General features: G+C 37.9%; 3 protein-coding genes across 3 annotated transcripts; 2 read left to right on the top strand and 1 right to left on the bottom strand.

The window, feature by feature from the left end:
• Nucleotides 1-2,592: 2,592 nt before the first annotated feature.
• On the top strand, nucleotides 2,593-5,222 carry LOC110973909 (gonad-stimulating substance-like). Its single transcript, XM_087145069.1, has 3 exons — nucleotides 2,593-2,925; nucleotides 3,996-4,209; nucleotides 4,380-5,222. The coding sequence occupies exons 2-3, from the start codon at nucleotides 3,999-4,001 to the stop codon at nucleotides 4,508-4,510; spliced, it is 342 nt and encodes a 113-aa protein (XP_087001195.1). The 5' UTR covers nucleotides 2,593-2,925; nucleotides 3,996-3,998; the 3' UTR covers nucleotides 4,511-5,222.
• A 258-nt stretch (nucleotides 5,223-5,480) lies between these two features.
• On the top strand, nucleotides 5,481-13,319 carry LOC110973819 (uncharacterized). The gene is made up of 11 exons (XM_022224941.2): nucleotides 5,481-5,691; nucleotides 7,179-7,337; nucleotides 7,753-7,908; nucleotides 8,200-8,388; nucleotides 8,702-8,879; nucleotides 9,327-9,516; nucleotides 9,850-9,956; nucleotides 10,210-10,364; nucleotides 10,758-10,933; nucleotides 11,142-11,340; nucleotides 11,911-13,319. Exons 1-11 carry the CDS (start codon nucleotides 5,574-5,576, stop codon nucleotides 12,423-12,425), a joined length of 2,142 nt encoding a protein of 713 aa, XP_022080633.2. The 5' UTR covers nucleotides 5,481-5,573; the 3' UTR covers nucleotides 12,426-13,319.
• LOC110973818 (transient receptor potential cation channel subfamily V member 5-like) lies at nucleotides 12,474-20,571 on the bottom strand. The gene is made up of 14 exons (XM_022224940.2): nucleotides 19,950-20,571; nucleotides 19,317-19,493; nucleotides 18,763-18,952; nucleotides 18,261-18,414; nucleotides 17,743-17,994; nucleotides 17,215-17,373; nucleotides 16,925-17,044; nucleotides 16,707-16,814; nucleotides 16,428-16,582; nucleotides 16,016-16,125; nucleotides 15,748-15,887; nucleotides 15,016-15,132; nucleotides 14,536-14,667; nucleotides 12,474-14,326 (listed from the first exon to the last, which is right to left on the bottom strand). Exons 1-14 carry the CDS (start codon nucleotides 20,308-20,310, stop codon nucleotides 14,234-14,236), a joined length of 2,268 nt encoding a protein of 755 aa, XP_022080632.2. The 5' UTR covers nucleotides 20,311-20,571; the 3' UTR covers nucleotides 12,474-14,233.
• Nucleotides 20,572-20,619: the final 48 nt, after the last annotated feature.

The following is a 20,619-nucleotide window of genomic DNA, read 5'->3' as shown; positions in this document are numbered from 1 at the left end:
GTATTTCTGCTCTTAATAGGAGGCGCTTGTGTCCTGTTTGTGAACCTAGAGTGATATTTGACAATATAGGCCTGGTGGCTTCTATGAAGTTTGACTTCGTAAAATGCCTAGGCGATTTCACGCGAAGTTTTATTTAACGTAGGCCCTATGCCTAGTCAAGAATTAGAATTTGTTTATGTGCTAAGAAAAGTGACATTCTTAGAAGTGTTTAATTGATCGGTAAATTTTTGAATATTCATGATTGAAATAAACCATTCATGTTGTGAGTGGAAACTACCGTCTATTGGAGGAAACCTGGCGCTGGGGGAACCTTCCTTCTTGCGCTGCGTTTCAGTCAGAAACCTGAATTCTTTTATATGCAGTTTGATAACAAACACACCATAAAGGAGTAACATAACATTTTTGTGGTGTTGCGATTTGTGTAGCCTTGCATATTCTAATCAAATTGAATATATTTTGCGATTTTAAATAACAGCAAATGGAAATGAATACTCCCGAAGGGTCCTGGATTTTTAGCGAATAAGAAGGCACATTTTTTTTTGTAATTGGCAAAGAATACGTCAATCCGAAATCCCAGTCACGTATTTGCAACCTCTTTATTAAGGAAAGGTAATGCACATTCATTTATTTGAAGGATGCAAAACGACGTTGAATGCTTGTTATTGCGAAAAAGAAATCAGATTTTAAGTCGTTCAAAAGCTACGCTAAATCGAAATTTATTTTACAAATTAGATTTTGGAATTTCCGAAATTGGCTGGGAAAACCAGTATTTGCCTATGGACATTCTTGCTTCTTCTTTCTGTTTTCCGTGGATTACTTCCAGGAAGAAAAGCTTTCTTTGCAGAAAGAGATCACCAGTGTCTGGTAAATCCTGTATTGAAACTAGCTCTGTTGATCTCTTTGATGTTTTTGTCAACTGTGCTATCTTTCGTCCTGCTCATCTGTTTTACTTTGTATCTTTGCGTGAAGCGAATAGCGCGTCGTCATTGTAGTGCTATCGGGCCTGCTTCCGCGATAAAGAACTCTACGCCCACGCGGATATTCTCCATCAGATTTCAAAAAAGCTGCAAAATTTGTTCTTATGATTACAACCTTAGCATTAACCAAAAAAAATCGTGACTTTGTGTAAATCCGCACGTCGTCGAGATGTTTGCCTCCACCTCGTTTTCTGCTCATTTTTTCGGGATACCATTGGAGCATTTTGAATGTAGTGATTTATCTTGTCGGAAATTGACAATTTCGCTCAACCGCTAAAGGTTTGGCGACAATTGAAACAGTTCTTGAAATCGGTGTAGTACATTTTCTTTAACTCTCAAAATCACGAAAGTATGAACTCTGGCGATTAGGTGACAGTATATGTGGGTGTATGATTGATGACAGTTCGGTCGGTATAATGACATCTTTTCCCTGCCAAGGGAGTGTTTGGCCTTCAGAATCACCTGGAGAAAAACAAAAATAAAATCAGGAAACAAACAGTAATTGTCCAGCGTATAGAACGCTTATATCCTATAAACCCTCTTTTATATGCATTTAGATTGAGGTTTACAGCACTCCCATGCACAGTGATTCCCACTTAGCCCTACTCAACCAAATTCTATTACACTCATTCAACCCCTCCCCCGTTCACTCACCATCAAATCCAACCCCACCTCTCTAATCCCAAATTCCACTTGCCACCATTTCTGACCCCCTACCTACCTTTCCCTTTCTCAACATGAAAACATGAAGATCCAAAAGGTCAATTTCGCTTTAAGCCTTGAGCCTTATTTAAATTCACCTTCTATGTGCTTAATGGCCATCTCTAGTCGTCACTAACCGCTGTATTTAAAATTAAAGAAAAATCGTGAGAAGAACATCGGGAGAAGTAATTGGCTTGCACCTTATCCGTTTGTTCACACAAACGGAAAGGATGACGTTTTGAGTATGAATCAACTTGATCATTCACGATTATGGCTCTTTATGCTCTTCAGCTTGTATAGTACACCTGTTAGTGGTGTCTCAGCATATCCGATTCTGCAATAAGATAGCAAGCGTGCGATTCCCTCGGTCTCTTTGAAAGGAAAAAAAGGGCAGGTGTCGATATATTATGACTTCTTGTTTACTCCTTCGCTTTGTAAAATTAGATCTCTTTATTGACGTCAATCGTGTTGTGTTCTAATAAGTCACTCAATTTCATCTTCTGACAGGTTCACGCGGTTCGGCTAAACGTTCTGAATAATTTGCACGCATTGATCCCTGCATACTACGTTAAATAAAACTAGCTTTCCCATGAGAAGATTAAAACCCGTTAGACCGAATCGAGTCAAGGAAGTATAAAATAAGTGAATATATCAAGTAGTGTCGAGGCCATTTTAAAACATAATTCAAAGCTTGTACTAATTCAGTCGAACCAATTGTTAGTGTGTCGGGTGACGCCAATTCAAATTGAAGTACAAAATTCGATCTACAAAACGACTTACGCTTGGAGCTACGGAACACTGCTCTGGAGATTTTCTCAAAAAATTCTTTTTGGAGCACTTTAAGAGGCCAGTAACGGTGATGAGGCCAACAAAGGTGATGGCTACATCAAATAAGAATTAAATTTTCATTATCTATACCCATGACGTGTTGTACTCACGATAATTGGTGATTATGATGTAGCTTGATGTTTCCAGTGATGTGTTTAGAGACTGCCGCCAGCAAAGCTTAGACCGGGGAATCCATTTAATACCAGCTGGTCACTTGCAATCAACGTGGAATAATTAATGACACACTGAATTCTATAAAACACCCACACTCCTCTGGGAATAATCACTGATTCGATTACTTGTCTGGCGAGCATTTTAGCAGAAGTCCTAACAACTGAAGTGATCAACAAAAATTGTCGTCCAAGACAGGCTCGCTGCAACTTCTCCGTCGTAAACTTTGCAAGCATCCCAAAGAGACGTAAGTAATCAACTTTTCAGTTTCTGCAGTTGTTGCGTGTAGCAAAGATAAGAATAGATTCGTTATTGTATTCGTAATTAGATAAGTTGGTTTTTCATGCACGGATATGAGCAGACATTGATGAGGCTTAATACGCAGTCTCAGAATGCGACAATTGTCAGGTTGCTCGCTGTTGAACAACCTATATTATGTATATTCCAGAGCAATTGTTTGGAAATTGTTAATACACGTTTACATACAGTGGCATACTACAGGGGACTGGGTAACATTAGGATCCCTTACGGGTAAAAAAATAATTCGATTTTGTCCTCTTGGACCCAGGACCTGGATACGCCGATGTTTGTGCCCATTTCCGTATTAATTTTAAGGATAATGTGCTCTATCCTTCATTTCCAGGAAACGTAAAGATTTACCGTATTCGTTTGCATATGTTCAGTTTCTTTTAAGGAGCAGTTTACTCTGCACATAATGCAACATGACGATCTTTTAAAACAATTGAATATTCGGGAAATTCATCTTGTCTATTCAAATCTAATTCGAAGTTTGAATCTTTTTTTAACGTAGCGGGATAGTGCGACATGACGATCTTTATCATTGGAAATAGGATATTCTGGCAATTCATCTTTTCTATTCAACATATATATAATTCGTGTTTTTAATTTTTTCAAACAAGGTAGGTTTTAATAAATAAATATGATTACGATATGACTACGGTACCCATTTGATCATGGACTCTGAGTTATCATCATGTTCACTTAAACAACATGATGCAGGGCAAATTAATTCCATAAGCAATGATAATTATCTCAAATTGATCTTCTACCTTTTCTTGCAAAAATTATTCACGTGGCGGTGTACAAGTAATCACGCTACTCAGGCTAAAAAAACTGCCCTGAACATCTTTATTTTGGAACTGCATGAAGAGAACTGTACGGGATCCGTTCAAAGTTTTATGTAAATCCCAAGCTTGTTGCGACTCTAATTCATTTTGCCGTGAGATAAATTACAAATTAAATAATTGATGTCTTTGAGTGGCTCTGCCTGGATCATATTTTACGTGTTTGTCGCAGATTATGACATCCAAGTACCGCCTAATCCTCGCCTCGGTACCTGCCGTTGTTTTCGTAATCGCCACTCTGAGTTTGTCGATGGTACAAGCCGATTCGAGCAGTAAGCACTGCGGGTCAGCTTTCCCCCAGTTTGTATGGACGGCTTGCTCAATGGCTAAGAGATCCAACAGATCCCCACGCTCGCTGGATGACTTGCTGGAAACGTTTAAATCAGGTTTGAACTGTTCTTACTCAGCACAGGCTCCGATGTAAACCCAATAAAGTTGTCATATGTGTGATATTTATAATCTTATGTCTTTAGTAGGAATTCCTGGGCTGATATATTGTTTGTTCCTTTCTTCTTCTTCTTCCTCTTTTTTTTTTAATCTGATTGGACTTATGCAGCTAGACACCTCGATATCAGTTACAGGACACCCATCCGTCTGAGCAAGCGCCAGGATTACGATGGAATGGCCGATTACTGTTGTATCATTGGATGCTCCACCAATGAACTTATCGCCTCAGGAATTTGCTAATTTCACGGGAAAAGTTGGAACCAGCGCTTTTGATCACCTTTTGGACGCAGAGCAATCTGTTTTCAATTAGTGTCCCCTCAACTTTACCCAAGATGTAGCTATAAATGTGTAAATTGTTAGAAAGTGTTAAATGACATAATCAATTCACATGGGACAGTTCAGTTCGTTTAAATAGTAACGTTCTAACTAGACTTTGATCAGATAAATGGTTGGACCGGGTCATCTTAGCACTGGAATTGACAAAATATTCAATTTCTATCCAAATCAAGAACTTCCTGCATGTTAGCATCGACATTGTGATAAATCACTTAAATTTCCGAAAATCAATAATGTTATTGTTATACCAAAGTATTTTCAATAGAATCTGGAAAATCTGAGGAAGTTTAGACGAAATTACAAACTTTAAACAATGTAGATATTCTAGCAGCCTGGCACTATTGCTACATGTTTTCAAGCGTTTGTTTGGTTAGTTCGTTTTATTTAAATGGTTAGCATGTATGACAGCATCTTTTTCAGGAGTGGTGAGAAATCAACATTTTTCAAGCACTTTTCAGTATTCACTAGTAAATTTGGTGGCATCAGACAATAAATTTCTAGCACTTAAGTTAAAATGGGACCTGGGCACACAAAAGTTCTTAATTAAAGATATCAATTTGTCAATGTGGTCATTTAAAATGAATACTCAATAAAATTTGCTCAATCTTCATCCAAATCGTCATCTCTAATCAACATCTCCTAAATCCCCCCCCAAAAAAAGCCAGGAAAAGTCTCTCCTTTGTCATACTGGGCCCGGATGGGAGAAAGGGGATTGAGCATTTCCTTGCGAAAGCAATGTTTGGATCAAATGGAAGTTATGCCAACCATCTAATCCATTCACGTACTCAAGGAGAGGACCAGTGAAAGAATTTCGGTAAATGACGTCACAGCATGTCAGTAAATGCAAAGAATTTCTTCCACTGGAGTATAAAGCTCTACCGGTTCTAAAAGGCGTACTCATTGACGAAGGCTACTCCTTGTTCGCTTAACCTTTACCGTACGCTTAGGCTGGCATTGCCGGGGCCCAATGAGTTTCAACGGTATGTGGATCCTGTGCACCCTGGTACTGTTCGCACAACTCTCCAGAGCACTAGGCGCTTTTGGTGACGATATTTCGCAAGATAATGAGGACAACAGATTCGCAGGTTTGTCGCTTCCCATATATTGAGATGAACTAGGTGATTTTTTTCTCGGGACTTTGTTATTTTCCTTTTCAGTTAGTTACAAACGAGGGATTTTAAGAAGTACTATTCACGTTGTGTTTCATCTTACTGAAGTCGCAGTATTTCTCTATTTTTAGCTTTATAAATGCATTCAGTATCCCACAAAGCGGGAATTCCCTGTGCAAACACACAGTAGACAGACAAGTAAAGTGGGTGTGGCTTTATCTGCGGCCACGCGCTCTAGCAGTTTAAGATGGATCTTTCTTGCAGTTTAAGATGGATCTGAAAAATCATCTCTTCAATCAAGGATTAATAGTAACTTCAATGTATTAACACCCGAAGTTGAGCACCTTGATGGATCTGTGTGCTCTGTAAAGCGTCATTATTATTGCTATAGAAATCCTCCGATTTTAATAACATTTTACATACGCCCTAGGGGGTTGGGGACCCTCCAACGTGGGACCTTGTGCCAAGAATGTCTCGGAAATCACGTGATTTGATCGTTCTAACTGCCACGCATCACCTGGTCGAACCCCCGTGACTTTTCCTAACTTTTCCCCACCGAACTATTGAGAGGGGCGTCAATCTTGGTATCGCCCTGCCAGTGACTTAAAGGGGGGTCCATATCCATTCCCATATGTTTGTGCACAAAACACTGCTATATTATGCCTACTCCCCCCTCTAAAATACTCCCACCCTTTGGAGGATGTATCAGGCCAATGTCTGGGATGCTTGCCATGTGTCTGGAAGCTTGTGGTTGGCGCCAGCACTGTAAACAGATAGTGTGTTGACCTGGAGTCCTGGATAAGCCCTTGTGATTTTTACAGGGCCAAACCTGGGTGTGGAGAGGCTGGCCTCGTGGAATTATTTTACTCTGTCTAGGCCCAGCCGTTGTGCTATAAGGGCCAAGGATGAGTGAGTCACGGTGATTTAAGCACGTATAGCGGGAATTTCCCGTGTATTTTTTGGTATCGCCGATATATTTCCGTGAAGTTGTTGAATTCAGCAACCCCGACTGCAGACCACGCCCCCCAAAAAGGCATTTCCCCCGCAAAACACACTGAGAAGTCTTTCTAGGAAGGCCTCCGTCTGATTATTTTGAAAGAAACAGAAAAAACATTGAATAGGGATCGTTTAACAAATTTGAGACAATTATGGAACAACGTTCTGCATAAATGTAAACAATTGACGTAGGTGCCTCTCCGGGATCACCCCACTGCAGACCACGCCCCCAAAGAGAGGACACTTCCCAAAAAAAACATTCTGAAAAGTCTTCCTGGGAAGGTTTCCATCTAAATTCTGAAAAAAAAAGAAAAAAAAGACATTGAATAGGGATCGTTTTATCCGCAAAATACATCTGGGTCAATTTTATAACATTGTGTTGCAATTGGACACGGAGCAAATATGACGTTTTCGAAACGCTGAGGAATTTCCTTCGGTGATGTCATTTTTCCATACTTTTCATTCAGTTATGGGCCAGGTAACAAAGGATATATTCGATGTACAGAGTGGAAACGTCACCCTGCAACTCAATGTTCAAGACACAACAGGCACGATGGAGTTTTGGCTTCTTGACTTCCAAGAATATAGATTTAATCTTGACGCCTTGCCTGTTGATGAGGTCACAGGTAAGTCCTGCAGGTTTCTCCTGCTCTGATCATTTTCTACACATCATGCACAGCCACATTGATTCAACCATTTAATATGTTGGTGGCTTTTACCTGAACCAATAGGGAACTATTGGTTTCTTACTTCACCAGTCAGAAAAATTGACTCTTTCTATAGCAACCATAACATTATGGTATGGGTACACAAAAGCTCAAATGTTATTTGACCTACAGGGACAACACTTGATGCCCCTGTGCACACATCTATGAGACTTGTCTGAAAAAAAATGAAGTTTTAAAGTACATGCTTCGACATTTTCTCAGCTAAATTCCACTTTTTAGGACATCTCTCTCTGCTGTTATAACATTTGAAGGGAACATTAGTGCCATCTGTATATGGAACTCTTTCCTTTGCCTGTCTTCAATTCATTATCAGGTAATTTGTTGAAGGACAGAACCTCTGCATGCTCCAATGTGTACGAAGATGCAGACTGGGATACTTTCTTCAACGACAGTTACATCCAGGACAAAGGGGACAGCAGTCTAACGTCGAAGAATCTTTTTACAACAATTAAAAGGGGAGATATTGACAGTAAGAATGCCTCGTTGGCATCCTATGAGTATAATGAGCACATTGGTGGTACATCAACCCCTAAACTTCTGGTCAAGTTTAGCAGCATATGAATGCTTCATACACTTTTCTAAAATAAAATAAATATGCATAACTTTATAAATTAATTACAGCAGAGAGAAATTAATTACAGCAGAGAGAAAGTTGTGTGTTTACTCGAGCATATTCGTCGTATATTTATTGGATAGAATTCCTTTACTGTATGTCAAATGCAATATCTGGAGTAAATTCTTTTCCATTTTGCTACATCAGCTGATGGCATCATGCGAAATGACAAAATCATCTTCCAAGGAGATATGGCAACATTCGCAAACTGCAAGGACTCCAATGACGAGGAATACGTCTGGGAGATGACTGCTATCACCAGCGACGAAATTGAATACAGGACAAAGTTATATGCCACCAACATTAGACCAAAAGATCCCGAGGATCCGACAGGAGGTATGTTTTTTAACTTTCTCCAGCATCTAACAATATGGAAATAATGTGATCATGATTTAAAAACTGAAATTACGAATTAAGGAGTCTGAATGATATGCATGACTACTCCACTTAATGAAATAATTTTTTAGGATTCAGGACCATAATGCTTACCTTTGTGGAGTTGAATTCAGCAATAAGGTACATGTATAATGGGTACAGCCAATGGAGTATCGGACTTCATTTTGAAACAAAGTATCAGAGATTATACAGAACTGTCATAAAAATTCTTACAGTAAATACAATTTAACAAGTTTTGGTTATTGGTCACTAGGGGTGTCGTTTGTACAGTCACACATTGAATTGATCTGGAGAATATCCAGATCAGTCTTGGCCAAGTTCTTAATCAGTTCCACTGCCCTGATAAAACCGGTACTGGAGTTTGCTAGAGTGTCGGCTGTTTATGACGAACAGAACAGAGTTGTACCAACCCAGTCAGCACTCCATATCAGGTAAAGTAACATTACGTTCTCAAGAAGTTTGTCTATTATGCCATGGGTTAAAAAGACACTGGAAGAGAGAATAACATACAGTTTCACAAGACAATCCCTGTCCTGATCGTAACCGGTGGATTGGTTGTCCTTTTCTGATGATGCTGGTAAATTACAATTTGGTTTTAGAAGCATCTTTTCAACCTTTCCCTCCTTTAAAAAAGTTGCATTAGTCGGGATGACTGTTTTGTATGGCAGACATAAATTTCCAGTTGGATTGGAGGTGCTATTTCCAATGCAATCATTCACGCTTTGATGCACTTTCCTTTAATCGAGGAGCTTTGGTTCATCAAAGCTTGAAAATATACTTGTAAGGTAATATCACAAATTACTTGCAATTAATGTGCGATTTGCCCGCAGAAAAGAAATTACAGGGATTTTAAGCTTCACATTCCACGTGTTTTGCAGGTTTCGGACTATTGTCGATGCAAATGATCAGATGGTCAATTATGAGAACAACAGCATTACATATTTACCAGAAAATGTCAACCATGCTCTGAATACGATTGTCTACCAACCAGTGGGCATACTAGATGAGGCACCAGCTTGTGATTTTGTATTAGATGAAGGAACTCGAACACAGATGCAGTGTCAACAGGTATGCTATGTTTATGTGACTCTGATGTAAAGCAATTCATTTTTGTGAATGTTCATTCAGCAGGTATACATAGATGACAAGGTAAAAGAAAAATTATTATTCGTATGCCGGGGGTGAACAGCCTCGGAATAAGATTTTCAAAGCAGTCTCAAAAAGCAAGAAAGGTAAAAATTTGAAATTTTGAATATCCAACAGAACAAGAGCAAATTATGACTTGCTCAGAATGAGCTGCTGAAAATGTGTTAAGAAACTTCTTGTCCATTAATATTTGACAAATATTGCACCGTGGTGCTAAACAGTGTGTACATACAATGAAACCTAATTGTTTTGCAGGCTTGGGAGTTTAAGATGATACTTGATATAGACACATCCACCCAAGTGGACAATCGAGTGCCAATTGATGCTAGTGGAACATTTGAATTTCTTTACATGGCTTACAGGTATGTGCTTATCTCCAAGAGTAACTTATGCACAAAACTGTAGTAATGTTATATCCGTCAGCTCCCAAAATCTGCTGTGTAGGTGTGGACAATCTATTTGTACTACTCACTGCTGACTGCAAAAATTAATTTTAATTTTGGAATGCGTAGGTAGCTACTGAAACCCCACCTAATATTTTAAATGTGGTGTTTGAGCTTCATTTGGAGATGTGTCAAAATGTAAAGTCGCTGCTATCTTTTTGTTTGTGCTCAGATGTGGCCTGGAGAACAACACTCTGAATGTTTCATCTTGTATTGCAATGAGTGTTGACCCAGCCAAGATCTCGGCATTGATCACTATTCAGACAACAGTCTTTGTACAAGATGAAGAAGAAGACCAAGTCATAATCATACTCCATTCACTGACAGGTAGTAGTGCTCTCATTCTCAAGTAGGCAAGAAGTTGTGCAAATTATGAGGTCAATTTTTACTTTATTTTCAATCGAAGAACTGAAAGTTAAAAACCTGTTCAACTGATGGATACATGAACTTTCTGTGGACAGTCACACTGGATAAAGACCATTCATACTCGAGTTTCATTTCTTTCAGCAGTTAAACCATTGAGGCTTTGACATTTTAAATTGTGCGTAAATCTGCTCTGAGTAATGAAAGTGAAAAAATACTAGTAAGAGATCATGTAAAGAAATCCAAAGTGTCTGAAGAACTGTTTCAAGGTCATTAACTTTACGTTTGAGGCAATAACATATAATTTTCAGGATTTAAGTCTTTCATTTCAAACCATATCTTATATTATTACATCAGGTGCAAGCAATGAAGACCTCAGCTATGGCACGGGATCCAGGGGAGTAGCTCACAAAGAGTATGTTGACCTGCGAGTTAAATTCTCCCCTGCTTTCCTCCGCAAAGACTATGACCTCTTTCTGCTACTCTTCATGGTATGCAAAGGGCAGGAATATGCCAGTGACCAGTATTTACAGGTAAATAGTCTGAACTAGCAGTTTTCTCCCTCTACTGCAGTCTATTCAATTATTTGTACACTTGGCATATTTTGATTTTTAATTTCCCCAACTCTCAAGTTTTAATCTGATATTTGTTGCATAAACACCGTGAGATGAATGTCAAGAATGAGATGCATCCATCCCATATTCTCTAGAAGTGTTCGCTTAATTCATTTCAAATCCACAGGGTTGTCTGCAAGCACCTTCTGAAGACCGCTACGTTGCACACTATGATGCTACTTTCAACTTCATTCCTCGCATCACAGACGATAATGGAACAGTGGTGATTCTGAACGCTTACAATACTACTCATGTGGAAAATGATGTTCAACAACCTCTCCACATTCAAGAATATTTACGTGAAGAGTCAGGAGAGACTTTGGCAAGTAAGTAGGAGATCCACAAATACCACTGTTGCAAAATTTAGACTGTATCCTAAAATACTGTATCATAATGACACAATGTCAATAAATGTTCCTTTCACATATTCCAAAAGCATTGTGGATGTCATGCTTAATCATAACAGGTGTAATTTTTATTAAGTTAATACAAAAAGTTTGAATCAATAGTGTTTCTGGTCTGGATTATTGTATTCTACACAATTCAATACACCGGTAACATTCACTTTTCATATCTCATCTATCTTCAATTAAGTTTATAATTGAAACATTCACTTTTAACCGAGCTAAAGGTCTGCAACATTATTGTTCATTGTGCCCAAGCAGCAATTTCACACATGACCTTATATGGCAGTGGCTGAAGAATTTTCAAAGCACCTGTCGAAAGTGGGGGCCAAGTCCCTTCGGCCGAAAAAATGGGGGATGGCCACTGACCCCTGGCCTTGCCCCTTTCTACCGCCAGTGTTTTATGGTTACAGAGTTTAAGCTCACACTTTTGTAAACTCCTTTCACCAGAACACCACGTTAAAGTTGTGAATGCACCATTTTGAATTCCAGTTCCTGTACACCGTTCTACCTTCTACAACCTGGCGCTGTCAGCTGAGTCCGATGTCTACACGATTACTGTGGTCTACCGACTCATCGATACTCAAGGAAGAAAACGACGAGCAGCCTTGCCACACATGCAAGATATCATCTTGGCAAAAAGTGTGGTAGGCAGAGCGGGAGTAGGCAGAACAACGGGTACAATCATCACTCGCCATGCCCGCGATGTTGAAGACAGTGTACAGGCTTCTCACTCTAACAGAATCCCATTCTTGTCTCTTGGATGTCCTGAGGAAGCGACACATGTACAGGAAGAGTTGGACTGCAAGTGCCCAGCAGGAATGGTGTACAGCTTAAACTCCTTCAACTGTGAGGCATTGTCGCTCAATGAAGATGTCAAGGAAGTGAAAGAAGATGATCAGGTCAATGACCTTAAAGAAACAGCACATGCTCAATGCATTGCCTGCCCTATTTCACTCATTTTGCTGGCAAATTCATTGCTATTCCTGTTGTTGAAAGATTATTAGTCAAGCAGACAATGTAAGAAAGCAGTTTTCAAAATGTGCACAATAATATAATTTGCAAAGGAATTCTACCTTGATCAGCAACTTTAATTGAACACCATTGCAATAATGCACAAGACACTGGACATTGGAATCGGCTAGGCATAGTGATTAAGTTGTATATACACATACATTTAAAATCAAATTGACCTTTTCTTGAACATAAATTCAACATAAATTGTCTTCAACAGATTGCAACCTTACATGCTGCTGAATTATTTGCTGAAGTTTACTACCATTATGAAATACATTCATTTACAAAAGGTAAATAGACAATTTAAAGTCATTTTCAAGATTGTTTGGTAACTTTTCACTTAAATCCCAAGAACTTGGTCATATAATGACCTTTGTGTTTCAGTGTTTGTAATTACCTTCCATATTACTGTCATGCAATGACTAGAGCAATATCGCAATATTTCACTGCCACAAAATTGAATTAAAATTTGAATTTTATATTGAGTGCCCACCCATATCCTTCCATCACTGATGTGCAGCATTTTTCAGAGGCTGTACTTTAAATGTTCCAATCAAATGTTGAAAGCATTTTAGCAGGATTCATTTATAAAGATTGCTATATAAATTAACATTTAACAGTCTGTGTGTTGCTCCTTAAAGATGTATATAAATTGAAATTACTTGATAAAGTGATAAATTTCAGTTCTTGTTTAATGTTAAAAGTTATGTCAAAAATAACCAAAAAATAACCGTTCATGTAACTTGTGAAATTGACTTTTCTAGTTCATGTGCACTGTAACACCAAATCAAATTAGACTGTTTTACTGTCATGGCACTTACTGAAAGTACTCGGTTTCACCTTATTTAATGTTTGGATATTAAAATATCATACATTGGCTTAAATTCATTGCTTTATATTTTGTGTACTACTGACTTGCTTGTGATTGAATTAGACTGCCATTTTCATTCCATCAAGTTTCTTTCACAAGTTGGTTTCTTTGTGACATCAGTTGGCAACAAACTGCCAGTGAGCAGAAATTGAAAATAGACTATATCAATACAACACTAAGAGTTGGTCTGCCATACATTACCATCTATGATTTTCCTCTTGAAATTATTAATTCACAAGTGACATGTACACATTACAACTCTGGGCCAACATGGAACATTTTGATGCTAAACTATCTACTGCAGTGTCTCCTTGGCTACACTCCTCGTTGCAGACTACCAGTAAAATGAAGTTTTTTATGAGCTCGTTTTAGTTCTACTAAATCATGCAAAATGGTTGTTTAATCCAATATTTCTGATTAGGAAGAAAGCTGAAGTTAGATTCTCCCTACTTAGTGACTCGGTTCCTGATTAGAATCTTGTACTTCAAAATGCCAGAAGTCAGATTATTTGTGCAGTTCTTGGGAGCTACTTGTTGAGGTTTAACAGTAGTTTATCCAGTTATTTGGTTGGGAGATAAAATGGATTTCTCATCCAAACAAAATGACTGTCCAATTTTTCATCCATAAAAGAATCCTACCCTCCAAGAAAGGTGGAAGGACCATTTTTAGAATGCTGGCACTTTCAATTCTATAAAAGTGGAATTTGCCCCACCCCCTTCTTTTGGGTAAATGCCACACGGTTTAACACACAAGTGTCAAATACAACATTTAAGTTGATTTGGCTTGTTATACAGAGCAATCAGCATAGTAAATGGAAAAGCAAACACTATGATGAGATGTATTTGCTTTGACATCGACAATTTTAAGTTTGTACTGCACTTGAGAAACTCACATTTCATTGATTCTGCTATTCGGTAGTACTGATCCTTATGTCGATTGCCATACACCATCAATGAACTCGCGATTAGAATTGACATTGTGGCGATGTTTAGACTTCTGTATGGTTGCATCGTCATGGTCCTGTAACAATAGAAAATAGAGACTATTTTTCAAGATGGAAAAGATTAAATGATCACAAGCAAGAAAAATGAAGGAAATCAGTTTGACAACATTCTTGAGAAACTTTGTCAGCAACAGATAAAAACATCAAGCAACCCTGACTTGACAATGTAAGCGTAGTACATTGTGGAATCAAAACTATGTAAGAAAGTTTTTTTACTCGGACCAACCTCATTCTCTGTTTGCATGATCATAGCTCGGTCTTGCCTGCCATCCCACATTGGTGTTGAATACTTGTGTAGCACACTGACTCTGACAGCTGGTGACAATGACTGCTCTAATATGAGGACAATCTTGGCCCACTGAAATGAATTGAATCGTGAGAACATCAATAAAATGCAAACTGACATTTTATTAGCAATATCTGCAAACCCTATAGGACACGCCTGGCATAAATTGACTAATTGGTAATTCAGTTCTTTACCTTCAACTTTAATATCCTGGTTCAATTTCTGAATAAACTGAAATAATTTGGCTTAATTTTTGCAAAAGATTTTCCAAAATATCCAGCTATTCCTCTTCACTCTAAAACTGAATACAAATGTACATATTACCCACTCGCTTCCAAACTGTGGCTGCAGACTCCTCAACAATTACATGATTTTACCATTAAACTCAAGTTGTAGTCTATCAACTTGGCATTTTAATACCTGTCTCTGCCATTCATTCTCTGTCTCGGCTATTGTACTAAACGTACTCCCCATCATAGCAATCAGCATGTTGACTAGAAGTAGTGCCACTAGGACCATGTACACACAGAACAGCAACTATGCAGGAAAAATACAGGGAAAAAATGAGGCAATTTGCCCACATGACTACAATCAGTAAAACATAACATGCTGTTTGCATTTACTTAGGATGAGATTTAGGGAGGAAAAAAGTACTGCGTTAAGTAGAATAGTTGTGTGATGGTGAAACAGAGGTAACCACGTAAGCAGAATGAATGCAGATAAAAATATTGGATAAAGTGAATTTCTATACAGTCATGTACACACACCTTGTATGATGATTAAGAAACCATTAACAGAAAAGGAAGATTTGATACAAGCTAAGGAAGGATGGACACCAGAAAACACAAAACTTAAAACAGAACTAGATTTTAAAGTTAAATCAACTGAGACAGAAGTAAGAGGGAGAGACAAAGTCTTAATCTTAATATATTTTAGTCGTTTTTTTTAATATTTACTTTACATAACAAATGCAGAAGTAGTTTAAGCTTTGTTCTTTTTGCAAATGATCTAAAACAATCCAAAATACAAAAATTATATTCAAAAGTTGCGCCAAAATGAGAATTGAATTCCATTCCCAGTAACAAATTGAAATCATTTATTCATGTGGAGGCACAGATGAAGTAAAAGTATATTCATAGAATTCACACATACCTTTCCCATTACTGGATATCTTGTTTCATCAAACGTGGCATAAATATCACCAAACTCACCCAGGGACATTACAAACATTCCAATAACTGAATCCAATAGCTCAAACTCCCCCCTGTAGCCAAGGAATACTATATGCATAGCTAAAAAGAAAATGGAAGAACAAGACTACCGTGAAGTTAAGCATTCATTTAACAATCCACTTTCATCAAAGAATGTTCGAAGTATTCTGAGATTAAAGCTTCCTAACACAATTGGTTTGATCTTTTACCTTGGGAGAAACCAAACAGGAAGATGAGATAAATGGCGAGGAATTTGAGAAGATCACCATGAATCATTTTGTAGATCATGAAGATGAATGGACCCACAAGCTTCAGGGCTCTATAAAGTTATAAATGCAACAAAACAAACAATTACAAGGGGATAATAGGTTTGGGCTTATTCAATATTTTATAATAAGCAGTTGCCTGTCTGCCATCTTTTGAGTCGTGACCTCTTCTATTAAATGTTTTTTATCTTCATCTTTTTAAAAAAGGTTGCAAAATTATACAGCTATTATTTCCATTGACAATGGATAATGTCAACATGTTTGTCAGGAGACATGGCATACAATAAGCACTCATATTCATTAACTGATCTTTCAAACGACTCAGCAGTCAGACATAAAAGGAGCCATGATTTACCTCAGGAAAAACAGTGAATAGGGGCAAGCAGTCAAAATGGCAAATGTGATGAAGACATCTTCGTAGTATGGATTGCATGGAGGGATACGGCCAAAACATGCCAAGATGATAAAACAACATGACAGTAGGAACATCGCTTTGGCTGGGGCTAAAACCTGTAGTTCAAGATGAAAACTGTCAAAACTATTTCCTATTGTACAACTATTAATTTCATAATGTTAATAATAATTTCCTAAGCCACAAACAAATAAAAAAACCAGCTAGAAACACAAGAATTACCATAAGTTCCATGAAAGACCACTTTCCAAGGTGGTATGTCTCCTTCGCAGCAAAGAAAAGATAACTTAATGATCCAATCAAGGTGATGATTTCAAAAACCACACGTGCCTGTGATGAAGAAAGGAGCATAAACCTGTTCTTACTCTTGTCAAAGCTGAATAATAACTGAGTGCATTTTTCCGTGTTGATGTAATCGTGTACTGCAAAATAGAAGTTACCTGATCTGTTGGTGTGTCTGTATACAGCAAGTAGCATGGCTCAATAACTTCTGTTCCTGCGTCAATCACTGAGCCATTAGGTAGAGTAACATTGTTGTGTACTGTGAATGCTTTAGGGTCCTGCAGGACAGAAAATTGATGAAAGGGAAATTGAGAAAAGTAGAACATGTCAACAAATTATTGAAAACTTAAAATACGTAGAGAAAATAATGTGAATTCCTTTTAAACAACTTGCAAACATTTCAAATTTGAAATACATTGTTTGGATGGAGGTTGTTTTTAATGTTTACCTTTCCCGGCCTGAGATAGAATGCAGTTGTGAGTACAGCTAGGTACAGAAGAAAGAATGCTAGGCGAGCAAAGAAATTGAAACGACCAAATGTCTTCCATTTCTCATCCAACAGCTTGTAGATGACACCTTTCAACATCTGAAGATGTTCCTTGCTTGTCTGCAAAAAGTGACAAGGTATTAGAGGGAATTCAGGTCAAAATTGAATTTTATCTTTTTAATAAATACAGTGTAACACATGAATTCCTCGGTTGAAGTAATCTAGGAGACAAGTCAGAATGACAAACTACTTTTAGAAATTCTATACTCTTAAGATATAATTCCAGTAAAATCAATATAAAAAAATTGTGGTAGAGATTGTCAACTACTGTATGCCTCCCTCTGTAAAACCTGCAGTACAGGTTGCCATCTCCATGTTCTATTCTTCTTGAGCAAACACACAGCCGATGCACATTTTACATGCCGGTGGGCAATGTTCAAACCTTGCATGCCCTTTTGTTCTTCTGAATCAACACTAAATACAACTTACTTGGTTTACAATGAGATGCAGTGATGATTTATTATTGATGGTACCATCATAGTTAATACTGTCTAAGCCATCCAGAGCATATGATGCACAAGTAACATCGCCATACTTCCATGAGAGTTGACGTTCTAAGAACAAAATATGCTCAAAGAGGTCTATCCTATGTAGCTTGGCAGCCAGAGACAAAGGAGTGTACCCTTGATTGTTCTTGATGGTGCAGTCACCACCCAACTCATATGCCAAAGTGAACATATCCTGAGCAAAAAAAAAGTTCACATAATAACCAAATATATATCTCTCTCTGGGAATGCAATCAAATGTTTTTTAATCCCCTGACAAATATCCTTGAAGACTATCAAAGAACATGATAAAACAGAAAATCCTTTGGTCATTGACATGCATGTCAGCATAAAAGTAAAATTTGAACAAGGATAATACAGAAGGCTGAAGTTTGGAACCAAGTCAAAACATTAAGATGTGACACTAAAATAGAATTAGTTGCTGTTGTCAAAAAGACTTACCTTCTTATCATGTAAAACCATCATATGAAGTACAGTGTTCCCATTAGTGTCTTGAGCATTGATATCACACCCCTTCACCCACAAAGAACGGAAAATGTGATCTAAATCCAGACAAGCTGCAAATGTCAGTGGTGTTTCTCCCCAGTAGGTGAGTCTAGGAAAAATTACACTATGTAAGTCTTAGGAATAGTCACAATAATTTCAAAATATGTCATTTCTTACCTGTTAGTCTTACTGAACTCAATGGATTGCCTCATGACCACTCTTACAATTAAATACTCTTTACTGCATCCAAAAGGTTTTGCCATTGCTACATTCTCTTTTATTTGTATCCCTGCAGTTTAAACAGCTCTGACAAGCTTTAAAGTAAAACGCAAACTCTTGCATTGCCTGAAAATGTCACAACTGTCCTTTTCAAAGATGCACTCAAAAACCTCAACAATGCCATCCAACACAAATTTCTCCCATCTTGCTTGATATTTATTAATATTTGTATACTCACCCTTCATAGTTTGTCTTTTTGTACAAAATGAAGTGTTCATGGTTAAGTGAGTCCTCACACCAAGCCTTCTGGTCATCTGGCCTGAAGAACCTTCCATAACAATGAACATTCAAGTCAGCTCCATTCTCAATCAGGAACTTGATCATACTGATGTTCTCATTTACAATAGCTTTATGTAAACATGTTTCACCTGAAACGTTCAAGAAAGTGTAAAAAACATAAATTCTTGTAACTGGTTCATCACCTGAAAACAAAACTCTTTTTGTAAGTGCAGTAGTCATAGGTCTGACCCTGACTTTTTGTTAGGGGGAGGAGTTGGGGAATAATAATGGAGTTGCTTTCTTTTATACGCATTTATCAAAATATTTCACCGATAACTGAGAAAGTGCAGCTAACAAAGCACCTACATGTAAATACAGTTGATCACCATAATTGGATTAAAAGCCAACTACAGACAGCTAGCCCAGTAGAGTCAAGGTTCTGAGATTATAGAGATGAAAAGACCTCCTTGAGGTAGAATTTGGTATTGCATGATGCAAACGTATCATACTTACCATAGTTTTCAGTTCCTAGGATGAAGTCATTTATCATCTTTGGCCATGCTTTTATGAGTTGTTTGGCAATCTCAAAGTTAACATCTTTATTGTGGGGACTCATGAAGCAAACATGGAGTAAGGTCTCTCCAGAATAACCACGTCTGTCAATGTCCCAGCAAACTTCTCGCTGGGCCTCTGAGGAAAACAGAATTGCACAGATCAATAATTAGCATGTCCTCAAGAACATAACTTTTGTTCCTATGTCAACAACATTCATCTTAAAACCTATTGAGGCTTACTCAATTTTATTCTTTACTTGGCTTCATTATTTCTCAATTTGTCCATTTTATTCAACTGCACTATTAAGTACTGTGAAATAAATTGTATTTCTCATAATTACCATCCTCAATACAACCACGGTCATCATCATTGTAATCATCCCCGTTATCAAAATTCTCTATCATTATCAGTCTCATCACCCTCCATCATTACAACGTACTCTACACGTACAAATCAAGCATCAGCTCCATATCACCATTTAGCATATTACCACCATCACCACCATCATTACTATTCTTATATGGTGATATCATTGATAAGAGCAGTCTACTTTTTAAGTAAAATTTACTGAATATTTTCAACTTCATTCACCCTGTTCAGATTTAATCTTGTTAGCACTCCCTAATGATGATCCAGTCACCATGGTTTTCTTCAACTTCGCAATCGGTCGTCTCTTCTTCTTTTGATCTCTAGCATCAACAACATCATTATTGATCCAGTTATCCTGGTTTCTGATTTTCACTAGTGCTTTAATTGATGTCATTTTCCCACTTCCATCATCATACAGGAATTTGCTGACATCGCTCCCGCGTATCTTATCCTCAAATGCCGCCTGTGAAACGCGTGACTTGCTGGCCTCCCTTGCCAAATCAACAAGATCCTCATACAGCTCATAGATTTCCATGCAAACATTGGTTTGACTGTCATTTCCATACTTCACATCCTCCTTCATTTTGTGTCCTGATCACTAGCAAAAATTCTTTGTTACAAGTAATTCTCACAACACGATCAAAATTGTCTTGCTTCATTGATCATCAGAAGCAGACAGAATCGGGTCACACCACTGCATCCATGATGGAAGTCATGTCGGCTACAGGAGAGAACGGAAAGCTTCTCATTTACTCGCTCGCCAAAGCTGGTCATCATCATTTATAACTAGCAGCATCATATCCCATCCTCGACTGCCACCGCACAGCGGCGTGCTCATTACATACACCGTGTCAACCTCATTTGCCTATCAAATGTCATGCTCCTAGCTGTG

This window comes from Acanthaster planci, linkage group LG13 (genome assembly GCF_054643075.1).
Source record: "Acanthaster planci isolate LZ-2023a linkage group LG13, COTS_SCS, whole genome shotgun sequence".
In the NCBI taxonomy this organism is placed as follows: domain Eukaryota; kingdom Metazoa; phylum Echinodermata; class Asteroidea; order Valvatida; family Acanthasteridae; genus Acanthaster; species Acanthaster planci.
Note: the sequence above shows the minus strand (reverse complement) of the source record. Positions and strands in the feature narration are given on the sequence as shown.

Excerpts from the sequence above, each read along its gene's own strand:
- LOC110973909 (XM_087145069.1), top strand. The coding sequence starts at position 3,999 with ATGACATCCAAGTACCGCCTAATCCTCGCCTCGGTACCTGCCGTTGTT. Across the intron at positions 4,210-4,379 it reads GCTGGAAACGTTTAAATCAG|CTAGACACCTCGATATCAGT; the intron begins GTTTGAACTGTT and ends GGACTTATGCAG.
- LOC110973819 (XM_022224941.2), top strand. The coding sequence starts at position 5,574 with ATGAGTTTCAACGGTATGTGGATCCTGTGCACCCTGGTACTGTTCGCA. Across the intron at positions 5,692-7,178 it reads TGAGGACAACAGATTCGCAG|TTATGGGCCAGGTAACAAAG; the intron begins GTTTGTCGCTTC and ends CTTTTCATTCAG. Across the intron at positions 11,341-11,910 it reads GTCAGGAGAGACTTTGGCAA|TTCCTGTACACCGTTCTACC; the intron begins GTAAGTAGGAGA and ends TTTGAATTCCAG.
- LOC110973818 (XM_022224940.2), bottom strand. The coding sequence starts at position 20,310 with ATGAAGGAGGATGTGAAGTATGGAAATGACAGTCAAACCAATGTTTGC. Across the intron at positions 17,995-18,260 it reads TGGTTTTACATGATAAGAAG|GATATGTTCACTTTGGCATA; the intron begins GTAAGTCTTTTT and ends TTTTTTGCTCAG. Across the intron at positions 17,374-17,742 it reads TGCATCTCATTGTAAACCAA|ACAAGCAAGGAACATCTTCA; the intron begins GTAAGTTGTATT and ends CACTTTTTGCAG.